The sequence below is a fragment of the Telopea speciosissima genome, chromosome 7 (assembly GCF_018873765.1).
Source record: "Telopea speciosissima isolate NSW1024214 ecotype Mountain lineage chromosome 7, Tspe_v1, whole genome shotgun sequence".
Taxonomy (NCBI): domain Eukaryota; kingdom Viridiplantae; phylum Streptophyta; class Magnoliopsida; order Proteales; family Proteaceae; genus Telopea; species Telopea speciosissima.
The window spans coordinates 63,695,395-63,716,402 of NC_057922.1; the positions used below are offsets into that span (position 1 = coordinate 63,695,395).

Here is a 21,008-nt window from a genome sequence, read left to right on the forward strand (position 1 = left end):
TCCTCCAGCAAGGGGAAGATATGCCATTTCATAGAAAGGAGAGATAGACATAGCCACGTAGGGCGGCACTAGCGTACACTACGCTCCCGGGTAGAGAATATTATCCCTTAAATGTAATTAACCTTTCTTACTAAGTACTAACTTTGCACCCAAAAAAGAAAAAGGTACTAACTTCACACACACACAGCGAGAGAGAATATCTTGATTTGAACATCTTGTTGATCGAAGTTCAGAGAAAAAGAAACATTTGAATTGATGGCTCACATACCATCCATCAGTAAAGCAACAGCAATGGAACCAGATGCTCTGCAGCTCCAGAGACAAATTGGCGTTTCCCACACCATTCCATGACGAGAAACTATGGTTGAACTTTCAGAAACAACAAAATCAAACCAACCATTCATCAGGTGATTCAGGTTTAAGCTGCACAAGGTCCAGGATGAAACCTGGAGAATATGTATATAAACTTACCTGCAGTATCTTCAAACAAGTCCTTTTTCAAGTGCCCAATTGTTTTCAGAGATCCAAGAAACCAGTTAGTAACACTATCCATGTCTACTTTGTGTCTATAACAAGTTAGTCAACAAGCATGAAATACCAAAAGCAAAGTAACAGAGCCAAGGATGAACTGCCGGGATGAATACCACAAGGCCAGAAGGAGTTATTTGTCGGATGTTAATCATGATTCAAGAATTCTCCCAGATGAACCACTGATCTGGTTGTGGCTGTCCCGATATCTCAATGCATGACAGGTACACGGTGCTGTGATCCATTACACATCATGCCCCCTCCACCTTGAATGGTCTGACCCATGTGTGGAGGGTAGACTAAGAACCTGTTATCCGATTGATGGTAGATTTCATCACCATTTGAAACACTTGTCGCATCAGAGCAGGATGTGCTGGAAGCACCCCCATTCCCATTTTCTGATTGTACTACTTCAGACTCAGATAGATTTCCTCCCAGATGTAGATGACCGGAGTCTGAAGCATCCTTGCCATCAGTGGCTGCCCTAGGATTGGATTGCTGGAGCTTCTTCGTGTTGAGAAAGCGTCCACCAGATCCCCTAGCCCTTTTCAATGCATGAAGATGTCGAGACTCATGAAGGTATGGCTGCAAAAACATTTATGTGAGTGCACAGACGATTAATGATCTCAAGAGTCCAAAAAAGATCGTTCAGGGCAATCAATAATTAAGAATCAGTAAATAGGATGATACCTTTCGATCTTTAATAAGTTTGTTTTGGGCCTCAAGCTTGGCACGGGACTGTCTCCGTCTGAGGATGCCACGGTACTGCTTGGCATTAACATAGATGGGCTCATCTTCGGTGAGATCATGAGGCAGTGGAACTCGTGCAGGTGCAATTCCCACCATTTGGGGATGAATCTGGTCATGTCCCAATCATATATTCATAAGTACGTCACAAGAAAGATCAACAGCTATTAAAAAACAATACTTGCATGAAGCCAAAGGCATTACATCATATTACAAGAAAAGAAAACTTTGAATTATAAATCAACACTAAGCCTTCTTCAGTTGATCATTCATAAGCAATTATTCATAGTATATATTTATTCTAAATGTTTTAACTTTTTACGTTTTTTTTTTTTTTTTTGTTGGGGGGGGGGGGGGGGGGGCGGGGGGTGGGGGTGAGGGACAACATTATTTTGGGAAACCATGCAATGTGGAGCTCACAGTGCTGGAACCCACCAGAGCACCAGGCATCAGTATGGAGTCTCCCCCCCCCCCCCCCCCTTTTTTTTCTTTGAAAACAACTATCTCATTGGGTGACGATCAGTTCCAGGACGTAATAGCCCTTAGAAAAATGTGAACAACTAAAGATAAATCCAGACACAACAAGCCCATAACAAAATTTAAATGACAAGGGGCATCTAGCAAATTTTCAATATCAAGTGCATTTTATACATTCTGGACAATAGAATGATCTATACTTGAATACGATAAGAGAAGTAAATCTGAAGAAAAACAAATTGAAGCACAATTCTCTAATATCCAGTTCCAAGAAATGCGGAGTATCAACCATTTAAATTAATTCCTAGATAAATATATCATGAAGTTCTAAAGCTATATTATATACAACAATGTAAAATATACAGCATAACATAGAGAATTGACTGTGGGCCACATTCAGTCCAAATGAAGCCTAAGCCTGGCTTGGCCAGAAAGGTCTTCCTTCAGGATGGAAAATATGGGCCAGGAAGTGTAATCCCTATTTTCCCTCAAAATATATTTCAATTTCTGTGAATTTGCTCAGGAGAACATAAGCAAAACACAAAGGATGGAAGCATATCTACGGTATAACAATTACGTTACTCAAAATACATGTAGCACAATGACTCAAATCATACTGCAGATTTCAATCAGCTTCATTTGTAACAAACTGCAAATATTAAAGGACAAAAACATCTCAACAAATTAGAGCTTGAAATAAAATTTCAATTCTCTGCTGGATAAAAGCAACCTGGACTAGGATGCAACTATAAACAAGAAAATGAGAAACTTGATGATACTCACAATAACCTGTGGTCCATATGCAGCCAATAGCCCACCAACATACGGATCGGGATAAGAGTAAGGAATGGGAGCCTGAAACAGGATCATTTAGTGAGAAGCATTAGAACCACAACTACCATGCAACCGCCATCAAAACAAGCAGATTGACTTACCAATGTCTGGCTGAAATCAACTTGCGAAGCAGGGAAGACAAAATCAGGATTTCCCAGTGAAACAACAGGTTTCATGTGAGCTTCCGCTCGCTTTCCATAACTTTCAAAAATTCCTGAATAAATGGAGACAAAATTAACCTTATCAATGTGCTACCACTGTAACATAGGAGAAATAACAACCAGAAGAAAATGAAAAGCAACTTTGAAAGATGCCTTTTCAAAGCTTGGACTAAAAGTTAATGTTATACTCACATCAATGCCCGTTCATGACTTTATGAAAATTAATTTATATATATATATATTATATATGCTTAGAGATCAGTATCTCCCATTTTTTTTTCCAACAAATATTCCTCTCCTCATTTCGTAGAGAGCAGCTGTAACTAGAAACCAACAATGTAAAACCACATTTTTAAAACCCACAAAAAATTATAAATCATTCGAGCACATGAGTAAGTCGAATCCCTAATCAAACTTTCATTTATGAATTACTTTGCATGCATTATTCTTCTCTCTATGGGACCCTTTCTCGAAAAAATGGCTAAATTTGGGTGGGTTTAAACCAGGCAGCATACTTCTGGAAGGCATTTACTGCTCCTAGTATATACTTTATTTCCTTCCTAGGATAAACTTCAGTCACCAAAAGGAAAGAGAAAGTTCCAAGACCACACAACGAGTAGGTGTGCCAGGTTGGCAACTCAGTAAAAGCTTTACCTAAAACATTTAAAACCTGAATTCAAGAATCTTTTCTAACCAGAAAGAAAGAATACTGTTTAAAGACACTTATGCCTCACAAACACACTAAAAGGGAAGCAAAAGTAATTCAGGTTGTCATTAAGTTAAAGTTTACTTATACCTGATTGTGCTGAAATGCGTTGCCCATGAAGACTGTATCCCCCAACAGCCACCACATCATGGTGAGATTGATCAGTTGATTGACTTGAGGACGATTCTTGGTCTTGTTGTTGGGCTAAATATTTAGCATTACCACACCGGGGTGGAGAGCCCATATTCAAGCTCAAATTCTCAGATAGAGATGCTTGTGAAATTTGTGAACCGGTGGAATCACACCAATGAAGCAACAAACAGTTGACAATGTTGAATGAACAAAACTTAGATCAGAATCCTTTTGGTTATGTCTTGCCTCACTATATCATTTCCCTCATCTTCCCAAGCATCTCTAAGTTATATGAAATCCTCCAAGATCTCAACAATGCTCTGAAAGATCTATTTCACTTGCTTTTTATAATCCTGTTCAGAAGCCCACTACTCAAATCAGTTTTAGTATAGTCTGGGTATCCAAATCTAATGCACAAGAGAAACAGATTTACAATAGCATCACAAGTCAAAGGCAAAAAACAAAGCAAACAAAAAAAGGAGAGTGATAAAAGGACCGGAACCCAAAATTCAGGGTATGAAATTGTTTAATGGAGAGTAAAAGCTGAGCCAGTAGCAATGAATTACAACCTCATGAACAACTACATCTACCCAGGATTAGCAACAAGAGTGAAGTAGAAATTCAAAAGTGAACCTGCTGCAGCACTAAAAAAGCCAAAAAAGAAAGAATCACCTGTAAATCAATGCCATTGTTTCCAAAAAGTCAAATTTTCTTGAAAAACAGGAAACATTGAAGAAACAAGGGAAAAAGCCCAAGCATGATGGACCATACCGGCAACCGAATTTGATAGTTTGCCCATCCACATAATCCCTCATATACCCAATGATAAAGAGTGACCAGACATAACTCCAGATGGCAGTTATGGCACATACCTACCGAATTGGCTTCCCCAGTGCATTGCCAGAAAAAAGTTTTTCAAATTTAGTATTCAAATCAAAGCTGTGTATAATGTGGAGTTGCTAATATAATCAATGTAAAATAAACTTTCTGTATTGGTTAATTAACCGTTTCATTCAAATGGCTGGTGATTACATCATTGGGCCAATGGATGATGGACCAGCATTGTTAGAAGAGATTAAAAGATAAGTTCTGATTATGTTTCAAAATATTTTACTTCAAATCCTTTGATGCAGGACTTTCTAGACCATATTATGATGCTCTTCTCCACATAAGAGCACGGTTTATTGTGAAATTGTGGAACATAATCGGTATTTCGAACTCTTGGGATTTATTTAGTTGGTTGGTGAGACTTTCAGGTAGTTTTTATATAATTCTTACGATGTCTATTTAGACATGTTATGCCTTATGAGTTAGATAAGTCAAGGTACTTAGGAAAGCAGTTTAATCTTTACAAACACGAGCAGCCAAATTTTGACTGTTGCAAGTATCTAGTTGAAGTAGATTAACTGGTTTTGACGAAATATTTCGGTCTTTATGGGCCTCGAAATCAAATGCCATGCAAAATACAAAGAATCCCATATTTTGTTGAAATGGGCGATGACCGAAATGTCAAATTTTTGGTAAAAAATAATCAAAATATCACATTCCTTCATATAAAATACCAAATTTCAAATCGGAACGAGTAAAAATTGGCTAAATGAGACAAAATTGTCAAAAAAGAATTAAATAAAAACTACATGAAAGTCTCAAGAAATATACCTAAATCTTTCCATCTCAATTCAATTTGTTTGCTATATTACATATGGGAAAGGATACAATACACTACACTATACACTAGCAACTCAGGGTCCGAAGCCAAACTACCACTTTGGGTGTTTTTTTTTCCCCAATCTATTAATTCAAACATGTGTAATCATGCTTAAATAGGCACTTCCTGAAGTTTAAACAAAAAATTCCACTTTTTGGGTACTGAAACAGTGATTTCTCTCTTTCAGCCGAAATGGATGGATCGAATTTCGGTGCCATTTCACCGAAATATTTCGGCTTCGGCCATGGTCAAAATGGCCACCAAAATCGAAATTTAGAACCTTGAATGGTCCTACATTTGGAATGCTTTGTTTTTATTACATCTATTATTCTTTATAGGATTAGGATAAAGAATTGTTAATAATTCTATCAAGAGTTATTAATGTTTCTTATACTAGAAAATATTTAGAAAGATAGCAAACAAGGTTTAATAGAACCAATCCACTAATCCCACAAATTCAACAAGGTAATATCCAGAAGTCACTGACCCACCTAGGAAAGTAAAATATAACCTAACTAATCTAGAATTTAATGAGTAATTTCTTGACATCAAAAGAAGCAAAAAAGCACATGCACAGAAACACAAGGTTCAAGAATTCCATCAAAATAGTGCAGCCCGAGGTCTCATATGCTGCAAATATCCCTACCTCAAACAAAAGGGTCATGTTAGCATTTCTCAAAAAATTTTAATGACCATGCTAAGGGCTTCTGCACTATCCTAAAGTATTCACAGCACAAAAAATGTTTGCAACCGAAAGGCCTACTGTTCAAGAGATATACAGCAGTAATAACTACGGAAGAAGCATATGTCAAGTGAAATCTGCTGCAAGAATAATGCATCAAAGCAATTCTGACTTATTGACGTCAGTGTTATTAATTAAATAAAAAAGACGGTGTCAATCTCTAGTCCATAACAAAATAACCATAATCACTAATCCAATAACTATACTCGTGACTCAATAGAAAATGCAGACTGTCAAGTTCTTTAAAAATTCAGGAATTCAATTTCAGTACCATCCCCCCCTTTCAAGAATTCTTATAGCCCTTTCCATGCACAATCATGATAAATGATCCTAAACCGTACTTCTATTTTGGGTATTATGGTATCATTCATAAACTAACTCTAGATTCAAGCACAGTAACACTCGGAGAGTCCATCCAACATGCATAGCAAGAACAGCCAACAACGAATAACAGGAAACCGTCATAAGTAGAAGAACAGAATGAAATCAATGAACCAAACCGTCAAAAGAGCAATCAAACTAACCCACTAAAACAAATCAAAGAAGAGTCGCTGAATGAGTTAAATAAATAAAAAACTAGCTTGCTCAGGCTCGGCCTGACCTTTCTGATCTCCATTAGTTCCAGAAGACGAAATCAATAAACTACCCATTATCGAGATCAAATAGATGTAGAGCAAAAAAAAAAGAACAAGACTAAGACGAAGACGAAAGAAGTACATAACTGAAAATAAATGCCCAGAAAGGAATCTACAGAAGAAGAAAGATAAAGCCAAATAACAACCCATGACCTTCAATTAATGGATAAACCATAAGTACCAAATACAAGTACAACCTGACAGCCACTAATACACCGATAACCTTCCCCATATCCGTAAAGATAAAATCCCAAACGAAGAGAAAGGAGAAAAGAAAAAGGGGTAACCTATCAACCAATCTGCATGTCAAGCCTCTGCTTTGAGAACGTGAAAGAAGAAAAAACAAATTTAAGCTAAGTTATTTTTCTGTTCAGGAAGAAGAAGAAGAAGAGGAAAAAAAGGCCGAACCAGCTAATAAGAAGAAGAGGAGAAGTAGAAAACAATGACTAAAAAGGAGAGACAGAGACGGAGACAGACCTTTGGATTTCGTAAAGTAAGGAATAGTTGATGTAGGGATGGATCTAAGCATGTCTCCCCAGTTGAAACTTGAACCCTCTTCTTCCAACCACAAGTCTTCTCGGCTTTGCTGCGCTCTTTCACTCTCTGCTGGAGGAGAGCTAGTTTCCTACTTTCCCTCCTGAATACAAAGACCCCATTGCTCCTCCATCTTCAGTTCTCAGTCCTCACACGCTAACACAGATAAACTCTATTATGGAAACCCAAATGCTAAAATTAAAAGATCAAACCATCACCACCACCTTTTTCTTCTTCTTCTTCTTTTTTTTTCCTTTTTCTTGTCTTTGCTGATCTTCCTCTCCTTTTCATTTACTCTTTCTTTTTCAATTAAATATTATTATCATCATAAAAATTTTTTATAATCCTATAATTATGTATAAGGATAAAAAACGCTAACAGGCCGTGTAAAGTGGCCTATACATACATCTAGATACAGTCACACGTAAAATGACTGACACATCCCTTGAAGGTGAAAAAGACAAAGGATACTCATATAAGCAATGACACTTTTTCTTCTTAGATTAAACATTTAAGGTTTTCTAAATTGAAATTTCTCTTCACAAAGGGAAAATTTGTGTTCAAATAGTTTATTTGGGTTGATGTTCTCTCTGTCGCGGCGCAACTTCAAGAGGCAGGGTGGTCATTTAGCCCACCCCATGTGTCTGGGAGCAACTCTGCCACCGGCACTTAGAACATTCTCTCAATTTATTTTTTTATGTTGCATTTTGGTATTGTAGTAACTTTCTCACATTTCCTGCTCCCCAAATATTTTAAACATACTAAGATTACCCTTCTATTTTAAATTTCAACCAGTTTTCTTCATTTTTATACAAAGTTGGCCAAAGTCGTTGGTCTGGTTCAATTGAACCAAACCACCTTCATGTTTATTAATATGGCCCCAACACAAAACACCTTAATGTCTATTTTTTATATTTGTCTTTTAATCTTTGGATTTTTTTTTTTTTTGGTAGAATGGAAATTTACTGAATTGGGGAAATATGTGTACAACCTATGGCTTCCGCCTCAGAGAGACAGAAAAGCCAAGAAATAGAATGTGGTCAATCTGTCTTACACATGATCGACATGGCCTTCCGATCCTTCCTAGCCAAGGCATCCGCAACGCTATTGATAACCCTTGGAATACAAGCAAAAGAAACAACATTAATCTTTGGATTGGAATCAAACATTAAGGTGGTTTGGTTCAATTGAACCGGATTAATAATTTAGGACAATCCAAATCAGCGTTTGAAAACTCAAAATCAGGATCTGGATCGATAATTCTTTTGATTTGAATTGGATCAAAATCGACTGGAATAGGTGAAAATTGGCCTAAACCCTAGTTTCCGTACGAGACCAATCCGATCCGATACCATTTTTCAAACCAATCCAAATAGGACTGGAGGGGGTACTACTAATATTTTAAAAATATCAGGGATAAAAAAAATGGAAATTTAATTTACACAGGGCATTAGGAAGAAAAAAATTATTACATAAGAGGGATTAAGTAAATATGGGTAAGTAGTAGGGACCACTAAAAGTTTCCAAAACTCTTTACCCAATTGCCGCCCTCTGCAGTCTGCAAGCTTTACTGTAACTGACATGTATTCATTAAATGCCCCTACTCTTGTTATTTATTTTCTAAACTGCCCTCCTCCTTACCAGCCGCTACCGTGTTGACTCAAGACTTTCCCTTTCCTCCTTCGCGAATGTTCTATCCATTAATGCTTGAACAGCTGAATTAGGGAACAACTGTTTAGCTCGTCTCCAGGGAGCGCAGCACGCCCAGGGTGCTGCCAGCCGGTGGGCTGTGTGGCACACATCTCTAGGTGTGCACTGAGATGTATGCAGCACAGTTCAACCACTAGATGCTCCCTGATAGTACCCTCGGTGCTGGGCTCCCTAGAGACCATCGTGATCCAGGGAAGAGAGCACTCCCTGGTCATTGTTAATCTTTATGCGAATCGACTGAAGTATATGAAAATAAATCAAGATAAATAGTTTTCATCATCCAGTTTCTATTTTTTATGGGGCAAGAGATCGTTGCTTGGTTGTGTGGCCCTTGCATCAGTGTGCGGCCAATTAGAGCACAGAGAGGGCACGTGATCAGGTAACACTATTTTTCTCTTTTTTTATTTGAGCAAGAGAACGTTGTCTGGTCAAGTAGTCGTGTGACCTCTACATTCGTGCAACGACCAATAAGAGCGTGCAGGGCTTACCCAAAAAAAAATTTAATAAGAACATGCAAGGGCATCAACATGGATGAGCTTTCTGATTTAATGGGGGTGCGGTGGTAATTTCACGTGCTCTTGTGTCTGGACACAAGATCCACATGACTTGACAGGGTTTTTTTCCCTTTTTATTTTTAAGGAAAAAGAATTGCCACGACGTTAGCGTACATATTCTTGTGCACACCCTCTCACATCCCACTTATGGACCACGCACACACACTCTCTCTCTCCTCATTAAAACCTCCTACTAGACTATTCAATTTCCCACACCCTCATTGATAGGAAACAACACTCTTGCGTCATAGCAATCCCTCACCTTATTTCCCAGGCTATGTGCCCCCTACACAAGCACAGGGAGCATGCACAAAGGCAGCAACGGGTAGGGATGTAAACGGATATTCAAAAATCTGAATTCGATCTGCGTTTGTATCCGTTTAGGAGAATTTGAATCCGTCCGAAACTAATCGGATACGAATATGATAATCCCCCTATCCGACCGATTATTATCCGATTCGTTTAGCAATTTAAAAGTAATAAAAGATCTGAAATATATCTCTGCGTTCGTCTATCCTTTTAAGTTACCTTAGTGGATTTTGTTATCTTATTTTTATAAATTTATAAGTTAAGATAATGTGATTCTTTTTCTAGATTTTCTATTGGTTTATATATATTGTTTTATACAATGTTATAACATGGAATCACATATCTATGAAAATAAATACAAGAGAAAATCAAAAGTAAAAACGTAAGAAAATCAAAGACTAAGAAGAGTAGAAAAAAATGGGAGTTGCTGAACTCTCAAGTCTCAACCCTAGCCCTCATCATGAAAACGGTAAAGATGTCAACGGATAGTCAAAAATTCGTATTCGATCCATGTTCATATCCATATAGGAGAATCTGTATTCAAAAAATCACTATCCGAAAATTATCCGAATCCGTCCGAAAACTGATAGGATATTATCCGAATCCGTTCGAACATAATCGGATACGAATATGATAATGCCACTATCCGACCGAATTCGATCCGTTTACATCCCTAGCAACGGGGGAAGGAGGGGGTGGGATTTTCATTTCAAGGGAGTCGGAGTAGTCATTTCGTGCGATCCTATGTCAGGCTGGATATTTTTTCCTATTTTTAAATATTCAAAATTATTATTATTATCATAAGGGTTTGTTATTTTTTCAGATATCATAAGACACTATTATGCCACATGGATAAAAGATAATGAGTTGATTCCAACCATTGGATTACCCTTGTGTTGAATTTTAGTTTAATTCAATTAAATACCACCCGATGTATTAGCATGCACCTTGTGTAGGATGTATTCTAGTATTCTACTCAATAGTCATTATTATGCACTCTCCCAACTTTTAATAGGAACATACAAATTGGATAGGAAAAGCCATAAAAATGAACTACTCAAATTTGTCTTGTGACTTCCAGAGACTGTTGCAAACACTTGTGGAACTAATAATTATCCTTTTAAACAAGGTACTGTCTAAATGGCATCTCTATAAATGTATTTAGAACTTAACAACTTCTTTTAATTGCCAAAAGTTATTCGAGTAAAAGGTAAAATAGAGTTTTCAAAAATAATTTGAAAGTAACTTATCAGTATGTTATTGTCATATACGTTTTTTTAATTTACATGTGAAATGATAGGATTTATCTTCATTTAAAAAAAAAAATTTGTTAAACTAATGGGTGTAACTTCTTGTCACCAAGTAGTCGAATTAAGAAGTTGTTACCTTACTTTTTTATCCCTTATCTTATGGACCTGGCTTTCCTCCAACCATGGTGGGAGTTTGAGTATCTAGTCCAGCTAAAATAGGGGGGTTTGGTCATTTCATAGGGGGGTTTGTGAAATGACCCACACACCCTTGTTTTGGTTGCGTTGGATCCTCCAGCTCCCGCCACGGTTGGAGGAGAGCCAAATTCTTATCTTATTCCAAAAAATTATTTAATACAAGGGTAATCTTATCATTCATATGGACTATGATAGCTTTTGAAAAACATAATTGTAAGTCATATTCAACTTATTTTGAAAACCCTTTTTTATTCAGGACTAAAAATAATTTTGAGAATAAAACAAGGGGTTAAGAAAAGTAAAGTAACAATGTTGTTGTAACCAACCTTGGTTACAACAAGAATTTCCCTAAACTAAAAGGATACAAAAAGTAAGGGAAGCAGTTTTCTGTCCGGGAGTGTGGCCCAGGAGTGTGGCCTATGCCAACACTCCCATGTGTCTATCTCTCTCCTCCTTAAAACAAGGGGGTAGAGGTATCTTTTCACATGGGGAGGAGAGAGATAGACTCATGGGAGTGCTGGCGTAGGCCACATTCCCGGACAAAGATCTTTTTCCCAAAAAATAAAATACAAATTATTTGATATCTTAAGAGGTATCAATAAAAAAATCCCTTTAGATAATATAAATTACAATTAATCTCCATACCTTAAACCCTCAACCCTTCCCCATCCCTTTTGAAGTAGGAGAATTGATCCCTTGTTTTCTAGGAACATTTGCTACCTATTGGGCTTGAGACTCGAATCAGATGGTTGGACTGGTTGGCTCTTAGTGTGGAAAGGGGAACAAAATAAAGGTTGATCATTTGGCACAATATTATTCAATGAGGGAAAGTTAATTTCAATGTGGTAGGATAATATGGTAATTCTATCCATTGGATGAATAAGAAAGACCCGCAACTCAAATTTCATAGCTAAAATCAATCATATAGCACACAAGAATTGGCTTGCAGCCTCATTGTAGTCTATGGCTTCTTGTTGTGCATCCTTGTACCATTTCTAGATTTTTAATTGGTTTCAATTAGACTAAAACTTGACATATAACCAAGGGAATTAGGCTTTGTGCTCATCCAACATGCCACGTGATAGATATTTTGGAACAACCAAACGAGTCTCTTTAGGTTGGCCAATTAGATAACCACTCATATCATAAAGGAAAAATGTCATATTTTTTGAATATCATATTGGAACATAGATAAATCTCGAATTGGCCAATTCAAGGAATTTATAACTATCCAATAAAATTACATTAGATGATTTTAAGCAGATAAAAATGAATGAATTGAACATTAAACAAGATCTCTAAAGAAATCCTAAAATCCTAAGCGAAACAATGTTTTCTACTATCAAGTCTCATCTCTCTACTCTCCCAAATGATATAAGAAAGACCTAACAATGTTCTACTTATACCTAGTTGCGTCTATGAAAGGGTAACATGGTAATTCTAACTAACGAATATCTAGGCAATTGTTTGGAATAGTCACATATCAAATTTCATATTTAAATTCAAATAAATAATACATATCCTTCTCATGCATTAGGCATTTTTTCCCTTCTATTTTTAGCTTTCGTTTCTTTTCAATTTTCTCTAAGAAGATTTATTTTAACCATTGCATTTTCAGAGCTTTATTTTTCCATTTGGCCAACTCTGTTTGAGACTGAAACTTAATTTGAGAGTAGGTCTTAGGGTCTCCTATTTATATAGTTTTTGCTTCTTTCAAATCAAGGTGTTTCATATATTTTGCATGCTATGAAATTATTTTCCATAATAGTTAACTCTTTTCCCTCTCAAATTATGCTTATCTTATTTACCCAAAAAAAAAAAAAAAATTAAAATACTTGTCTTCATTCATAAAATATAATTCTTTAAAAAAAAGAATAAATTAATCATTACTTAATATAATAATGTAACTACCTCAAAATATGCTAAATATATTAATTAAAATTTACTTTACTTTTTCTTTCAAAAATATCACTTATTTTTTCTTTGTTGTGGCCTCAAATGTTTTCATATCTTAAACCCTAAAAAATATGTTAAAAGAAAAAACTGTTTTTATATCTTCTTTTTTTGGGTAATAAATTTTTTTTTCCATATCAATATGCATCGGCTCAATGGCTAAGTATTTCTTACTATTCCTTCGCATTTCATTTTATTTAATTGCACATCAAATTTTAATGTACTTGCATATTAACACCTATGTGTGGAAGGATAAAAATTCCTCTTCCCATGAGTCGAAGTATAGAACCTTACTTTTTTATTGATAATAATAATATATAACCTTACTTGGGGAACATAATCTTACCCAAAAAAAATAAAAACTTGGGGAACATAACAACAAGAGCATTAGGAATCATAGTAAACAAAAAAGAAAGAAATCGAGAATCAGAATTTTCTTGGGAAAGGGGATGGAAAGTTAAATATAATATGGGAAAAAGTTCTTTGAACCGCAAGGGGAGGTGAGGTACGCTAGCACCTCCCCCCTCTCTCACATGTGAAATGATCTCATTGCCTTTCTATATACGAAATCGTTCCACAGACCTCATTGGTTTTCTCCTCCATACCATTTGCTTAGAGAACTCTCTCTCATAATATATCATTCACTTAAAAAAAAAAAAAAAAAAAACTCACCACTACCCTCTTCCAACGGCTTTGTTCACTCATACAGGGATTCATCTATAGGTATTGCATCAACCATATCAATATTAGTGAATTGACCAAAATGCAAATTTTGTAGGTAAAAAATGATTTTTTGATTTAGAATTTACCCGATACGAACCAATATGGTGATCCATAACAGTACCGGTATACGCCGATACGAGTCCGATATCAATTACTAGTGTCTCATTAAAAAAAAAAAACTTAAAAAATCCCTGACTAATGAGGTGTGTGACTCAGCTAATTGGGCCTTAATAGGTATTACATGATGGAGACGGCCACTTGACCTGATTATGATCTGTATTTGTGTCTGACTTTCTGATCAAAGAGTTATTGAAGAAGAAGAAGAAGAGAGGTGGTCCAATATGGGACCATGAATAGACCGGTCCCCCACCCACTACTACTCAACCCAAAACCCTAATAATGGTTACAGTTCTTCCCCCAATAATACCAGCTAATTAACAGTTTTAATAAGATTAGTTTAGTGTTAATGATAGAGTAGAGATGCTTCTAGTCATGATCCTCATAGGTAGGGGACCTTTTCATTTATGATTCTCTCGCCCTAACCCACTCATTTTGGATTAAATAAATAAAAAGAAAAATAAAAGAAAAATCCAATGTAATATTAAGATGCTAAAATGATGGTCATTGTTAGAAAAATAATGAGATATTCCAATCAAATGTCAGAAAAAATATGGTCCCAATTATTATTTTTTATTATTATGTTTCTCCCACTAATCCATAATTTTTTAATGCTTTTCCACAGGGGAAGTTCAGAATTGGCCCATGAGACCACCACCAGCCCAGTAAGGCCAATCAGGATATGTTAAGGAAATTAATGAAACATAAAAGAGGTGTTTACTTTGGCTTGGATCATGCAAGCAAGGGACATTTTATGCCCTAGTTATTTTAATTTAAAAAGAAAAGGGTTTTCTTTAAAATTCATATAAATACAATTAGGGTCTAGAAAAATATGATAATGGACAATTCATGCATGCCCCCCTCCCCCCTTCACCCCTTTTACTTGGCATTCCTACTTGAGTTCCAACTAATTTTTTGGGCTACTTATTTGGGTGGCCTTGTATCATAGGCCATGAATGAAGCAATTTCATGCCATAGATGTTGTATGTCCAAAGTTCTAAATGCAAGGTCCAATTTTTTTTTTAAAAATATTTTTATTCCCTCTTTGTCTCTCTTTCTTTTTCTTTTTTTTTTTCCTCTTTCTGCAATGGAAGGCAATCGGGTTTTTTTCCATCTTTAAACTCATTCGAAATTCTTTTCATTTGATTCATTATCATTTACTAAAGAACAGGAAAATACTTAAATTAAGATATTCTTCCGACCCTCCTTTTGTTGTCTTTTAGACACCAATTCAATAATCAGAGAAAAGAATAGGAAAGGCAAGGACACGAAAGCATAGGCAAAACAAGCTTAGCCAGATTCAATTGTCTGAGACTAGAAATGGCTCCTAAAGAGGGAAGATCCCGGTTTCAATGAGTGATAAGCTTGAGGATGGGGCTTACCATGTTTAATAGAAGACCAACCTAGCCAAACCAATATTTAGAGAGCTTACCATGGGAGAAAACCTATGTTTTTTTTTTTTTTGGGGTAATAAGAGAAACTCGATGGTCACATTCTTATATTTTAGTCTTCGATTTTATATTAAAACAATGCCATAACATAAGATAAGAACTATTAAAGCCTAACAAATTGAAGAGCCGCTTGTAGATATTTGTTTTAATTCTAAAATGCTCAAGTAATATCCTATATGCACTACTGTCTTTTTACTTCAAATTCAATTAGGGTTTAGAGATCAATTTTAAATTAAGCCAATGCCCTAATATTAGCTAAGATTAATCAAAGCCTAACAAATTGAAGGGAAATTTGGGAAAATTTGTTTACTTCTAAAATGTACAAGTAATATCCTATAGGCACTAGTCTTTTTAACTTCAAATTCAATTAAGGATTATCCACCACTTTTCATTGTTGTATTATTGGCTTCAACATCCATTACCAAAGCATGCTCAATAAGGAACAAAGGAAGGCTATATCTGGAATATTAGTAAATATTCTCATAAAAAGGAAAAAAAATGTATCAATAAGTCAATTTTAATAACTTAATCATCGATACTAATTGACATGTCTGAACGCGTCACAAAAATTAATATATGCATGCAAAATCTTATAAACAGTAAATAAATACATAGTTGAAAAACGCAATTAACAATATGATATATAAATTTCTACCAAAAAAAATATGATATATAAATAATGCAACTTGCATGTTTCAATACATTTATAATAAATTTATTAATGAATGCATATATCTATTTGCCAATATTGCAAGTCTATGTTTGCGACTAGTTTATTGAGAATTTTATTTATATTATATGTAATCCTTTTAAAAAAATTTTTGAAAAAAAGGTTAGAGAAAATAAGGGGAATGATAAGAAAAAGGCCTTAAAAAATATGCATTGTAATAGATTATAGATATCTTACCAAAAAAAATAGATTATAGATATTGTACTTATTAAGTCATGATAAATGTAATGACTCGATGTGACAAGTTGAAAATTTGAAATTCATCGTCGATTTGCCACATGAACAAACATTAGTCGATCCATGTGATAGAGGACCTTAGACCCTTTCTCAACCAAGTTTCAACCTAGAACAATTATCTAAAATGGTAATTAAAAAAAATGCTAACATTAGTCATTAGGTTTGTGACCTAGATAAATTCACTATAAGGTGACATTCATTGGCTTAGGCAACGTGCCTAGTTGAGTCTATGAATAAGCCAGCCTACCATGTAAAGGGTTTTTCCCTCATTGAAAAAATAAGTGTGAAAGCTAAAAAGTAAAGTTAAAACCTCTTCACCAACTTTGGTTAGCATAAATTTTTTTTATTAGTTTTATAATAGGAAAAAGATTGCTACGCTACCCTGGTACAAATTCTTTTATACTCCTTTCATATAATAGACAATGATGACTACATTGTGTTATTCTGATCATGTGGATCCCATGTGAATGATACCATTTTCCAACCCCTCATTGGTGTAGCATACAGATTCTTTCTTACACCACCCTTGTAGAAAACCATCCCACTTTTATAATAAAATACTTAACCACTAAGAGATTTTTGAAAAAAAAAGGTGTTTCATTTATTAGTTTTATTAGTGGAACATTTTCTCATTCACCACTAGAATGATTAAGTGGTTAAATAGTTGAGTTCAGATCACCTCCCCACATGGGGAAGGGTGGGGACAGATCTGAACCCTCCATGGGGTTGTGGGACTGCCTCTAGGATGTGGTACCAACGCCCCACGAAGAGGTTAGATTTGTCCCCACCCGTCCCCATGTGGGGAGCTGATCCGGACTCTAGATAGTTATAGGGAGAGGGTTCCCATCAATCCAGTGTGAGGGAAAAGGGGGGGGGGGAGGAATCTATACACTACACCAATGGAGGTGCAAATAACGGTATCATCTACATGAGATCTCTATGGTCAAAGTAGAAGAGAGAAAATAATAAAGAATCCCATGTGACAGGGAAATAGTACTATGATAGGGTGGGAAATTTTTAGTATGTTGCTTGGCAACGTCCCCTGCACCACACAAAGGGGGTGAAATGACTGCCCTGGCCTCCCTAATGGATTCCCTTGCACGCCCCCTCATTGGCTCCCACGCTGGTGCAGGGGCCACACAGCCTTTCAGTAAACTCTTCCCCATATCTTGAAATGCAAAAAAAATAAAAAATAAAAAATCAGTGAAGCGTTGGTGCTTATTAAAACATTCTGAGTCACACTCCTCTCAAAATCACCCAGGTATTATTGTTTCACCTGAAATGGTGTTCACCCAAGGTATAGCTCCCACTTTGGTTCTCTCTCAGTGAGATATGCATTCTTAAAGGAGATCCAAAAATTGTTTCGTGAAGAAAAAACATAAGAGGCTGAGTAGTTGTTATTGTTGTTGTAAAAGAGATATAACAACTGCTTTTACAGCAGCATTATCTGTTTAACAATTAACAACAGGGCTGCTTCCTTAAAAAAATAAAAATAAAAAAATAAAATTGCTACGGCTGTGTCTAGTAAAGATTACGGGGTTCAAGGTATCGATATTGTATCAGCTGATCGAAACATATCAGTATTACCGCAACCCAATATTGATATTAGTGTTGTGTATCGATCCATACTGAGGGTAAAATGGTCTAAAAATTGGGTGCAAAATCTTCCGATATGTCTTGTATAAGCCAATCCGTATTAGTATCAATATTGACCGAGACCGATATTGATCCCGACACCATGATATAAATCCTTGCATTATAGTTTTAGATGTGTATTTATGTATCCAATCACTAGAATACTGGTCTGCCCAGCCATAGGATATTAGGTCGACCCAATGGTAAGGTAGCTCCATTTCGACTTGGTGGTTGTAGGGGCAGAGTTGAATAGATATCAGACCGGAAGGTTGCTGTAAGGTGAGTTGTGATGTGGCTTTATCGAGTGAAATGGATTCAAGTGGGATTGGTTTTATTATTAGGGATAACATGGGGAGTATTCTTGGAGCGATTTCAGATCCAGCTTCGTTTGCTGATGTCCTTGTCGGAGAAGCATTGGCGGTCCACGAGAGTTTGATCAAAGCTGTTGCGCTTGGTCTGCAGCCCGCCTATGTTGAGTTCGATAACTTGGAGGTGGTTAACACCCTCATGTGAATCTAATAAGGAAACTAACTTAGACTAGGAGGTCAGTAATGGGATGACATCAGGAATGCTCCCTTCTTCTCCGGCAACCCCACCCACTGCCCCCATCACCCCACCCCCCTCTCCTTGCTCTTCTCCTTCCCTCCTCCCTGCTCCACACCCCCTTGCTTCTTACCCTGACCTATCCACCCCTGCAGTCGACCCTTCTGCCTTTGCGGCTATCCCCTGGACCTCTTTCTTCTCCGGCAGCTCCTCTGCAAAACCTGTTGGACACCCTCTCCATTTTTTCCCACCCACCTCCTGTGATGATTCCAAAGTTGGATTCTGTCCCAAAGGCTTACTTGATGAGGAAATCCTGAAATGGCAGTGCTGTCTCGTTGGGCACTTCCTTGGTAGCCGTCCACCTTACCATGTTGTCAAGGCCTCCCTTCTCAAGCAATGGAAAGCTGCAGGTGCTGTCTTCATCTACGTGCTATCAAATGGGTTATTCATCTTCAAGTTCTCTGACGAAGCCGATAAAGCTCGTGCGCTAGAAGGTGGCCCCTGGTAGATTGGCAGAAAGCAGATTTTCCTTTGGCAATGGGACCATCACTCCTCTCTTCACAGGATTGACCTCAAATCCATTCCCATTTGGATTACCCTTCCAGGTCTCCCTCTGCAATACTGGTGCCCCTCAGGCCTTAGCATCGTCGGATCGACCATCGGCACCCCCCTCTTCTTCGACGAGCGCACTAAGAGAATGGACCGACTATCCTTTGCTCGCATCTGCATGGAACTGAGTGCTGAGGAATCTCCCCCTGACTTTGTCACCGTTCTGGAAGAGGATGGCCACTCATTCTCCCAACGTGTTCACTATGAAGGCCTGCCTCACCACTGCTCTCTTTGCAAGGTCTTTGGCCACACATAAAAAAACTGCGAGCCAGGTCCTCTCTCTTCTACGGCTATCTCTACCGCCAAGCCTGCTTCTGCTACCATGGTTGAGGCGGAGACCTTCGAAGGTGAGCATCGAACAACTTCATCTATGGTTGAGATTCTTGCTTCATCTTCGGTGGTTGTGGTTGCTGACTCTACTGCTCCTGAGAACACTCGCCCGTCGGCTCTTTCAACGCCTTCCCCTGCTGCCACAGCTCATGGAGATAACCCGATGGACTCCATCCCTGCAGTAGTTGAAGACCCCCCTTTGAAGCCTCCCTTGGCGATGGCTCGTGGAGGGAAAAAGCAAAGAAATCACCGCCGGAGAAGTCTTAGACAACCTGACGAGACTCCTGATGCTCACCTACCTCGCTGCTCTCCTGACGCTGGCCACAACAGGCTCTCTGCCTTGATGGGTCTCGATCCTGAGACCACTTGTGATGTCAACTTCTTGCCTGCTCTCCAGGAGCCCTTTGCGAGCGTCAACAATGGCCTGCACACTTGCTCTCCCCCCTGAAAATCGCCCCTGCAAATCGCCTTTTGCCCTTGCTTCGTCCTTCTTCCCCTTTTGTCAATGAAGATGAGACCCCCCCTTTTGCCCCTTTTCAAAACCCCCCTTTTCCAGCTTTCACCTACCCCTTGTCTTGTCCCCTGCTTCCCAGCCAAAACTTACACGTGGCCACCACCAACTTCCCCTTATCCCATCCCACTTAAACCCGATTGCCTTACACCCGACCCAAATATCCATGTCCTCAATTCACTTATTCCCTATTCCCCCTTTCAACCCATCCCGGCTAGCCTTAGCCGAACCAGTCCTTGGCCCCCTGACTGGTTCGTCTACACCCATCCTACCTAACCAGCCCCATCCCTCCCCTTCCTCCCCCCTGGTCTGCTATCCCCCCTTGAAGGAATATCTTCTTCGGCCCCGTAGTGTCCTACCGGGGTCTAGAGTTAGCTCCTCCACTGGTTGGTTGCCCCTCCTCCCCCCTCTCATGATTCCTTGGACCATTTGGAATGTCTGCGGGCTCAATGCTCAGGCCAAACAAGCTGAAATCCATGCTCGCCTCAAGTCCTCCAAGTCCCCCCTTTGCTGCCTCCTTGAGACCAAAGTGCTCGAGCCCAATTCGTCCCACATTGCTCACTCTCTTGCCCCCTCTTGGTCCTTCCTCTCCAACTATGACCATTCCCCCTGTGGCCGCATATGGGTTTTGTGGGATCCCACTAAATTTCATATCTCGGTCTCCTCCTCCTCCACCTTAGCATCTCTGACCACCTTCACAACCACCTCTTCTTCTTCATCATGGTCTATGCCCTCAACCGTCACCCTGATAGGATCCCCCTCTAGGACAACATCAGATCCATTTCTTCTTCTGTTGGTTCCTCTCCTTGGGACATTGGAGGTGACTTCAATGTCGTCCGCTTCTCCCACAAAAAATTGGGTGGTTCCCCTATCGACCACCAAGCAATTGCAGCTTTCAACTCCTGCCTCGAGGACTCTGGGCTAAACGACCTCAAATGGTCGGGTGC

The 21,008-nt window shown here is 38.0% G+C and overlaps 1 protein-coding gene across 4 annotated transcripts; it reads right to left on the minus strand.

Annotated features, from left to right (window-relative positions):
- Positions 1–422: 422 nt before the first annotated feature.
- On the minus strand, positions 423–20,641 carry LOC122669692 (nuclear transcription factor Y subunit A-7-like). 4 transcript variants are annotated; one of them, XM_043866522.1, is made up of 8 exons: positions 20,624–20,641; positions 9,631–9,644; positions 7,148–7,263; positions 3,544–3,992; positions 2,688–2,800; positions 2,536–2,607; positions 1,219–1,386; positions 423–1,113 (listed from the first exon to the last, which is right to left on the minus strand). In XM_043866522.1, exons 4-8 carry the CDS (start codon positions 3,695–3,697, stop codon positions 739–741), a joined length of 882 nt encoding a protein of 293 aa, XP_043722457.1. In that variant the 5' UTR covers positions 3,698–3,992; positions 7,148–7,263; positions 9,631–9,644; positions 20,624–20,641; the 3' UTR covers positions 423–738. The 4 variants fall into 4 exon arrangements, with proteins under 4 accessions (XP_043722457.1, XP_043722456.1, XP_043722458.1 ...); XM_043866521.1 differs by having other exon boundaries at positions 3,544–3,922; positions 7,144–7,263; XM_043866523.1 differs by lacking the exons at positions 9,631–9,644; positions 20,624–20,641 and having other exon boundaries at positions 3,544–3,938; positions 7,148–7,391.
- Positions 20,642–21,008: the final 367 nt, after the last annotated feature.

Coding starts and splice junctions, on each gene's coding strand:
- LOC122669692 (XM_043866522.1), bottom strand. CDS start 3,697: ATGGGCTCTCCACCCCGGTGTGGTAATGCTAAATATTTAGCCCAACAA. Junction 2,801..3,543: donor ACGCATTTCAGCACAATCAG/GTATAAGTAAAC, acceptor CCATTTATTCAG/GAATTTTTGAAAGTTATGGA. Junction 2,608..2,687: donor TTGATTTCAGCCAGACATTG/GTAAGTCAATCT, acceptor ATCCTGTTTCAG/GCTCCCATTCCTTACTCTTA.